The sequence below is a fragment of the Leptonotus elevatus genome, chromosome 7 (genome assembly GCF_054856555.1).
Source record: "Leptonotus elevatus isolate MCC_2025b chromosome 7, RoL_Lele_1.0, whole genome shotgun sequence".
Taxonomy (NCBI): domain Eukaryota; kingdom Metazoa; phylum Chordata; class Actinopteri; order Syngnathiformes; family Syngnathidae; genus Leptonotus; species Leptonotus elevatus.
In genome coordinates, this window is record NC_141245.1 from 19,858,215 (window position 1) to 19,867,982 (window position 9,768).

The 9,768-nt window shown below is 41.1% G+C and overlaps 1 protein-coding gene across 3 annotated transcripts in view; it reads right to left on the bottom strand.

Annotated features, from left to right (window-relative positions):
* cadm1b (cell adhesion molecule 1b) overlaps window positions 1-8,889 on the bottom strand; it is a 186,266-nt gene extending 177,377 nt beyond the window's left edge. The window contains exon 1 of one of the 3 annotated variants that reach the window (XM_086080310.1): window positions 8,743-8,889. In XM_086080310.1, coding sequence (XP_085936436.1) covers window positions 8,743-8,818 — 76 coding nt within the window. In that variant the 5' untranslated portion in view covers window positions 8,819-8,889. The remainder of the gene's footprint in view (window positions 1-8,742) is intronic. The other 2 variants (XM_086080308.1, XM_086080309.1) reach the window with 2 other exon arrangements.
* Window positions 8,890-9,768: the final 879 nt, after the last annotated feature.

Below are 9,768 nucleotides of genomic sequence, written 5' to 3' on the forward strand. Positions count from 1 at the left end.
TATTCAACGTTTAAAATGGTTACAAACGTATATGACAGTTTGGAGAAGCGGATGTTGGGCGCATCGGGTACGAACTAAACTGGCCCTGCATCCACGTTCTACAAGATCCAAAAATTGCAGAATTTTCAAATTACACTCGGCGGTCCAGGAAGTTTATTTTGTGAGGTTCCCATGAGCAGTGAACCCGTCGCCGGGATGAATCTGTAATTTTGCCGCAGCCAGAGGTTGAGACGCTGCAAATGTTCCACGCAAACCACTCATTTGCACCACGAGCGGCATGTGATTGCAGCCTCCAACGCGGCGCCGCCGACTGAGACGCGTCCATCCGGAAAGCGTCGAGATCATTCCTTAAAATAACGGCGAGAGACGCGAGGCGGATTCCAATCGCGTGTTTGTAAACGCACGAGGCGAAAATGAGTTTGGCGTCACAAGGAAGAGAAAATAGTGGTCTCTCTCGGCCGCCTTTAATGGTGGCTTGTGATTGCTCCGTCAGCCATACTAATGCGCCCTGCGTGTCCCATTCAAAACCAGACGGCGGCATTTCCAGTTTTCCCTCCCGATTGTTAGCGTTGCGGCCACCGTGGCCAATTGGGTGAGAGCAAGCGGGAAAACAATGCGGTATTGATTCTTGTCTTCCTCATTAACACGACATAGTTATGAATGGAGGCTTTTGTCCACAAGGCCTCAAAATCTTCTCCGTTTGTCCTAATTGACTGTTTTCTACATTTCGACGTCAGAAAGAGGATTCTCAAGGTTTTGCCGCTATTTTTTTTCCTGTTCTTTTTTGTTTGCTTACGACGTGACTCAGAGTTAACTGCGGCACTTGTCTGACCTTGCAGGAAGTAAAAGTGATTTCACATTCAAGGACTTGTTTTCCCCACCCCGCACACGGGTCCCCCGTAATGAACTCTTCTTTACAAACTGTCTAACTCGCTCCCATCGCTGACCTGAAAACTTCATATTTGCTTTGAGTGGTGAGAAACCTTTGCAGCCCTGATCAATTTTATTGGATTTCTCCGCGAGTGTACAGACACGCTTATGGTGTAAATCAGTAATCCTCAAAAAGGTGTGCCGTTAAAGATCAGCGGGTCTTGGGGAAATTTTTACTTCAGGGGTCCAAATATTATTTCTTGTCTTTATTGAGCTAGATACGAGAGACGTAAAATAACACACAGAATAATTAAATGAGCTTTCACTAGTATAGTACACAATTAATGCGTGTATTGACTTTTTGGAGGTGTGCCATGAGATTTTTTTTCTCATGTAAAACATATCGTCGGCGCTATGTGAAAAACACCTTTGTCCATTTTTTCCCAATTTTTTCATTTTTATGTTTTTGGGACGTCTGAAGTCAGTTTCATCCCAAAAACATAACAAATTGCTGAATTTTCAAATTACACTCGGCGGTCCAGGAAGTTTATTTTGTAAGGTTCCCATGAGCATTTTTTCCCTTTTTTTTTTCATTTTTATGTTTTTGGGATGTCTGCAGTCAGTTTCATCCCAAACACATAAAAATGAAAAAAATTGAAAAAAATAGGCATAAGTGTTTTTACACATATCAGCGATGATATGCTTTACATTTGAAAAACACTTATGTCCATTTTGTTTTTCAATTTTTGCATTTTTATGTTTTAGGGATGAAACTGAACGCAGACATCCCAAAAATGGAAAAATGGAGGGAAAATTTGGACATAGCAGCGACGATGTGCTCAATCAAGTTTATTTCAATTGACGAAAACTAATAAAATAACTCAAATGGTCAAACAAAAATTTTAAAACTAACTGGAACTAGATTTTACATTTACAAAATTAACTAAAACTAGAAGAAAAAAATACAGCGAAAAATGTCCTTAGTTTCCATCTTTGGCAATGAATTTAATACATACAGGGGTTGATTAACGTATACCCACTTCTTTTTCAGTCAGCATTGCAAATAATACCCACTTCTAAATCCTCCCCTGATGCGCACCGTTCAGTAATATATGAGTAACCAATTTTTTACTCATGGATAGTGAAACCATGGTTCACCTCATCTGCCTCATCTGGTCATTTATCGCATGACTTCAATAGTTGACTCACGATTAATCACAAATCTGTTATACATTTACAATACAATTTTTTTCTAGGTTTTTATAAAAAATGAAATGAAATGGAAAAAAATGTTAAACTAATAGAAATAGTTCACACAATTTTTTTACGTCTATAGTCGTCAATGGCAGTGAATGAGTTAAGATAAATATTGAGGTCTAATAGTGACAGTTTTTCACTATTTTTGTTCTTTCCCCCCTAAATATTGTTTTACATTATTTATACTGTACATTTGCCTCATGGTAAATACATTTTCATTAATTCAGGCTGCTTGTGTTACCACAAACTGCTCTTAATCCGTCATGATAATCTTATTATTGTGAGCAAGTACAAATGACAGATCGTTCCTAAAACAGGACGGTTTTCTAGACTACTTTTTTTTTTAAAATCAATCAAAAATAAAAAATAAAGTGAAAATTTAGAGTATACCCACTTCTCCATGAACCACCACACCACTGCATAGCCGTGATTGAGATTGACAATATCGATCATTTTTCAGTCACTTGACCCAATAATAGTTGAGAAACATCAGCGTAAACAAAGAAGCCGAGATTGTGTAAGGTGATACGAATGAATGACTCTTGACTAAGTATCCGGTCATTTCCACTTCTCTATGCGAAGCTCCCTTCCAATAATAAGATTAGTTAGCAGCACATTATGTAGAGCCATGCATTATCTAGCAATTAGTGAGAGGGGGTTGGGGGGGAGGAGCTTATTAAGCCGTTTAATGTAAATTTAATGAGCAATAAATTCAATTTCTTTAAATAGAAGAGCGAATTATTGTTACAAATGATGTAGTGTGGTGATCTCATGCACAGAGCTCACACGTGGGCACTATCAACGGGCCGTTAAGTGCAGGGTTATTATCATCATGCTGGAATTAAGAGTCTTTTTATGAAGTAAGGTGTGTGAATTATTAACCAAGCGACGGCAAAAATAAAATGTGTCTTCTTTTTTTTTTAAGTCACATACTTGCTCTGCTTCCGTTTGGCTTTGTCTACTGCATGACAAATTACTTTTTTACGTTACGTTTTATGTTTTTACGTTACGTTTTACGTTTTTACCTTTTTAATTCAAAGGAGACCGTTTTTTTTTATGATTGAAAACAGTTACTCTGTTTCGCGTACTTATTCCCTTTAGCTTCTTTCTCTAGCGTCACTGAAATGATCCTGGTTTGAGGGGGCGGGCCTGTCTCATGCAAATGAGGCCACACCTCCTCTATTGTAAGGCTGAGCTACTTGTTGAGTTCCAAGTCTTAAAAAAAACATATGCAAGCTGCCCCAACGACAATAAAAGCATGGATTGTTTTTTTTTCACTCGTGGAGGCAGCACTTCATCACCAAACTACTTTTTAATTAGTGTCTGTATCGCTGTATCCAGTAATGTCAATAAGGCTGTTAGTTAAAGTAAATGTGTGCTTCTAAGGCTGTAGGTTTTTATCTTTTGCCTTTGACATGATAAGAATTTCATCGCTTGAAAATGGCTGAACTCCACCTGGACAAGCTTCCAAGTCATGGGCGGAGAAACCCATTTGGGGTGTGGTGGTGGTGGTGGGGGGGGGGGGGGGGGTGTAATGTAAGTCAGTGGCTATTCACACAATTCAACAAAATTCTGGACAGTTTGCTCTCACGCACATTCTTGGGATTGAGGTTTTCTAGTTCCACACTTGATGGTGGACAAGCACTCCAAACTATTTGTATACAAGCAATTAAAGATTTAATTCTGCATACTATGTCTGTTTTCAAGACAAGAATATACGTAGGAGTCATAGCACCATCCAACTGTCCCAGTTTGGCTTTAGCCCCTCATGCTAGCATAGCTAGCTCCCTACCAGGTAAACAAGTACCCGGGAAGCTAGCTAGGGAGCTAGCTAGCTAGCACCAGGGGTTAAAGGCAAACTGCGGCAGGGTTTTTCCTTTCTGGACCTGGATTTGCCACCTCTGCGCAACCGACAGACCAATTGACCTACTGTCGGATTGATAGTCCAACCGACAGTCCGACCAATAGCCTCATTGACAGTTTGACAGTCCGACAGTCCGACAGTCCGTCCGACAGACTGATGTCAAAATCCCGTCCCTATGGAACTGGCCAGGAAACAGGCATTGAGAACATTCAGACAGACGAAAAAAACGAAAACAATCAGCTCATGAACAATACCCATATTTTTTATCAACAACAAATTGTCAGATGGCAGACTACTAAAAAATCGAATCTGCGTGCGTCCTTTTAACAACAAATCCTGTCACGGCGTGTTCTAAATAATACGATGTGAGGCTCCCGCCACCACAACAAGAAGTCAATCTGAGTGATCTCAACACTTGTATCATCACCGAGGGAACAGAAGAGCGAGACGGACACCGCCGCCGATCACTCACGCTGGCAAACGGCTGGCTGCCAGACGGCGGCAGGCTGGCGGGCCAACCACACCGCCGTTACACCTCCCCCCAACGCGTAACAACTGTATGTTTCCTTTTGTTTCTCTGAGACGGCGTCCCTCAGCAGCGGCGCCCGCGGGCTCGGTGACAGCTCGGCATTGATCCACTTCGCCATCGCTCAGGCCTGGCGAATGGCTTCAAAGCGACAATAAGCGGGCTACCTTTTCTCACATGAAGCTGTCTAATACGAAGGCCCCTCCCCCCGAGGGGAGGAAGCGACGTGACGGGTCATGATAAGCACATGATTAGCAATTGTAATCTGGTATTAAGCACTCTTTTACCGGTGTGTGTCTACCATAATCCAGTGGCAGCATCAGTTTAAATCAGTGGTGGGAGGAAAGGGGAGTATACTAGGGAATACTTTACTGTACTTCGGTAAATTTTTCACGAGCGCCGTTTTGAGCACAAAAGTAGCTGTCTCGCTAGCTCTTAACATGTGAAGTGTATAGTAACATAAAAAGCCATGTTACATATAGTAACATAAAAAGCCAGGTTACTTACTATACACTTTGCATGCTAAGAGCTAAATAGCTAGCTACTTCTGTGCTCAAAACAACATGTGTGAAAAGTCTACTGAAGTACAGTAAAGTATTCCCTAGTAGCTATACTCCCTTTTTTCCCACCTCTGATAGTAACAAGGCTTTTTATGTTACTATACACTTCACATGTTACGAGCTAGCTAGCTAGCCACTTTTGTGCTAGCTAGCTACTTTTGTGCTCAAAACAAAAACACAAAGAGCCATGTTACTATACACTTCACATGTTAAGAGTTAGCTAGCTAGCTACTTTTGTGCTAGCTAGCTATATTTGTGCTCAAAACATGCGTGAAAATTATACTGAAGTATTCGGTATTGCACTATACAAACATATAGTAATGACATGATTAAAAATAATGTAAAGTTTTTGCCACATTTTTCACTTCAAATCAATGGACATTGAGCTGCTCCTTCTGGTATGTGCACATTAGCCAGCAGGGGGCGGTATAATACAGAGCAGAGACAAACAGGTAGAATAGTTTCACAACTGACTCAGTAAGTTTGATACTTCTGAAGAAAAAAAAATGCTCAAATTACCTTGAATAGTGTTATTTTTTTCGTTATTAATAATCATATTCATTTATGTGAAGACACTGATCATGTAAATGATTCCTCACAGTAATTACAAAACAGATCATTATCAATATGCAACCTCTTTTCCTCTAAATCTCTGCCACAGTTCACTTTTTCAAATGATCACATTTCTAGGAAATAATAATGTCAATATCACGTGGTGCCCACCACAACATGCTATTTGTTAGCCAATCTATGGCGTGTTGTATTGTTTGTTAGCATTGAGCTAAATGGACTTCAAAGTTCATAATGTGTTTATTTGAAATGCACAATGTGCAATTGTTCAAGTGGGAGTAGCAATGATCATCTTGAAGTCTCTTTTTAAGATGAATTGTTAATTATTATTATTGTTTATTCTAACTGCTGCTTGATGCAAAGAGATTTTAGTTGACTATCTGTACTTCTACCAAAGTAGATCGTTCGAGCCTAAAGGTTGTTGTTTTGTTCGTCTGCATCCAGCCAGCTGGCGTAGGTCCGAATACGAGTCTACCGACTGTGCGGCATGGCGCATACATAATACATTATTCCCTTTGACTATGAGGTTAATTAAATTAACGCGAGGAAGGGAAGGTGGGGAGCGGAGGGTAAGACAACTCTGAATGCGGTTCCACTCCAATTCAATGCATAATACAATCAGCAACTGTGAAATACAAGCTGAAGGAAAACAATCACTGTGAGACGGCGGCCATGGTGGATACGCTCGCAGGACAATTCATTAGGTACACTGTGGCGTCCAAAGAAATGGGGTTTTAAGATTAAGAGCGCGGTAATTCATTTACTTGTTGGGTTCGAAAATATGTCATCATGGCCAGGCGTGTTTATTTACTCAATTGGACATGGGTGAGGCCTTTATTTACAATATTATTTTGGGTGACCCAAGGACCTGTGAATAGATTCTAACCCAGAACTGCAAATCTGTGAAGCAGACATGCTAACCACGAGTCAATCATGCCGTCACACCATGATGTGATAATTGATGTCAAGTGACAGTGAAGAAGTGAAGCAAGAAGTGGCTGGGATGTAAACATGAATGCAGATGATAACACAGACATGATGACTGTGATTAGCAGATTTTTTTTGAGGCGTCTATTTGAGGAAGGCATTCATTTATCTGAAATTGATGAGTGACTACATGTCAGGGTCTACATATAGGGTAATGGTCATTAAAGATGCACCATTTGCATAAATTAAGATCATATTTAATACGCATATGACACACTTTAATTCATCCAAGAGATTGCTTTGGTGCTGCTGTTTTGGTTAGCATGAAGATAGACCATATTTTGTTTACCCTGATGGGGAAAATGAGGCATTTAGTTTTTCCGGCTCGCACTTCAGAGTCTGCTGGAATTGTAAAAGATGTCTCCGTGTAAACGATTATGTTTAATATTGCATGCAAAACACATTTATAAACACACGGCTTGGGCTTTCGTGCCGCTGTTTTGGTCAGCAAAATTGTTCAAATAGGAGAAGTTAATATCCGTGTGTGAGCAACAACATTGATGGGCTAAGACATTTATAGTTGCTGCCTGTTTCTTGTTCTGATGGGGGAAAAGGGTGTTGATTTGAGGGAGGCGTCTATTTTTCTCAAAATGATGATTTAACATGCTGATTTCTCTATTGATTCTCAATAGTTCTAAGTGTCTAACAACTAACAGTTACTCCCTGTTTTTCTTTCTGGTGGGGAAAAACGAGTTATCCAGGGAGGCATTTTTTGTTTCTTTTAATTGCTGACTCAAGCTGCTGTTTCTGCCTGCAACAGAGTTCAAATAGGTTCAACAAGTGTCTCACAACTAACATTGAGGTGTTATTTGAGGGAGGCATCAATTGATCTTAAATTGAAAAGTGATCTCATGCCATTTGCTACAGAAGGTAAGATCACATTTGAACACTGACTGTGTGGGAACACATCATTCGCCAAAGAGATTGTTTATGTGCTTCAGTGCTGGTGTTTTGGTTAGCAAACAAGTCCAAATAGTCATGACCTCTTGAATTTGCGTGAATCGCGTCTGATCTGAGATGACTTGCTAACAAAATGTTTATTCCTACTATAAGCAGTTTTATTTCAGTTTTATTGCATAAATAAATAAATAAATAAATAGTATTATGCTCCACCTTGCACTGTGGAGGGGAACTACTGTATGTACTTCATATATGGCCACGTTGTTCTTCCACACACAAACATCCGTTTTCCCGCGCTTCAGAGGACCTGTTGATGCGTTCACTGCAACTTTGGCAGCCAAAGACACCCCCCCCCCCCCCCTCAACCACACATCCAATTCAAAAAAAATTATATGCTTTCCATTTTTTGCACCAGCCAGGAAGTGACAAGAGCAGCAACAACAACACAAAACACACCGCTGCGCGTGATCGAACCCAGCGGCATGCTGACATTTTACACGCTACACATTCGCCACCGGTGTCAGCAGGGGTATCTCACACACACATTAAACACACACACACACACACACACACACACACACACACACACACACACGTACACATTGACGCATGCAACTCTGTTGCAACCGCGGATATCTTTTGCAGGGGAACGAGCAGGCAGCCAGTGAAAGTGCACGCGCTGATTCATGCACAGACATGTCAGTTGTTAAACACACACTTAAAGGAGGACACGGTGAGTAGAAACGCAGCTGCAATGCGCGTTTTTTTCTGCCTGCGTGTACAGTTAAGACTGTCATGTTATGGCATATTCCAGGACGTTCAACTTGATTCAAACTGCGCTACAATTGTGCGCTACTTTCCCCCCGCACGCACTTCGCATAGCGTCGCGCCGTAACTCACGACAACACCCTTCAAAGCAACGCCGAATTGACAGCCGGGATGCGGCAAGAGCTGGGACGAACGTTGTGGCATCGTCGCGCACTCCGATCTCGGCGCGGAAGAGTGCGAACGAGAAAGACGCTGAAAAAGCCAGAGGACTGTCGTGCGCCATCGCTGCGCGCGAACAACTTGTGCCAACACCCCCCCCCCCCCCCCCCCCCCCTTTGCGCTCTTCCACACCAACCCTCCGACTTTTTATTTTTTTATTTTATTTTTTTATTTAGGAGCTGCGTGGTAAACATTGCGACTACAAATGCATGATAACTTACCTTTGAGGAAGAAGACCATTGAAATCACGACAAGAGAGAGGGAGGGAGCGAGAGATCCGCTTGCCGTGCTCGCCATGTTGGACACCTGCTGGAGACTGGCGGTGTTAGATCACCTAGAGAGGGCCACGGGATGGAAATGTGCACCCATGAGGAGAAGAGAGGAGAGGGAGGGGAGAGAGGAGGGGACGGGCGGTGGGAGGAGGAGGAGGAGGGATCAAACGTTGAGTGTGCCATCATCAAGCATTCTGCATTATGTTGCAAAAGGCAAGCAGGACTCTGCCCGCATTGCACACGTAGACTATTCTTGTGTTGTATTGATGAAATAAAAGTTGGGAGTGTAATGTAAACTGTAAGCATAAAGTAATATGTATATATACTGTATATATATATAATCTTTTTTGCTTATATTTTTTGAGACTATATTATTATTATACTTCTTACATTGTTTTTATGACGTAAGTTGTTTGTGTGTATGTAGGTGAAAAATATATTTACACAATACAGTATACACATCAGTGCTTTTCATTTATTTACTATTACGGCCCCCTGGGGAAGAACACCTTTTGCGCCCTCCCGCCATAACAGTAAATAGTCAATAATTATGACAAGAACACTTCTGTATGCATGGATTCTTATTCACAATAAAGAAAAAAATTATTATATATCAATTTATTACTTTATTATTATTATTAGTAGTAGTTGTATTATCATTATATTGGCTGAAGTTAAATGACAGCACCACAGCCACCTGCTGTGGTGGATGTGCAATTACACTTTATTCTAGCATGGCAAAAACAAAAAACAAACTTTCTCTGGGGTAATTTATGCCCCTGCCTGGCATTAACCTCACCCCCCACCCCCCTATTTGAGAAGGACTGATTACATATATAATACTGTATCCATTTGTGTTATATATCACATAAGAATAGACATAAATACACTCTAAAAACAGTTGGGTCAAAAATGGACCAATCCTCTACTTGGGTCAACCCAACTTTGAGGTAAGAAATGTGTCTTTCGGCATAA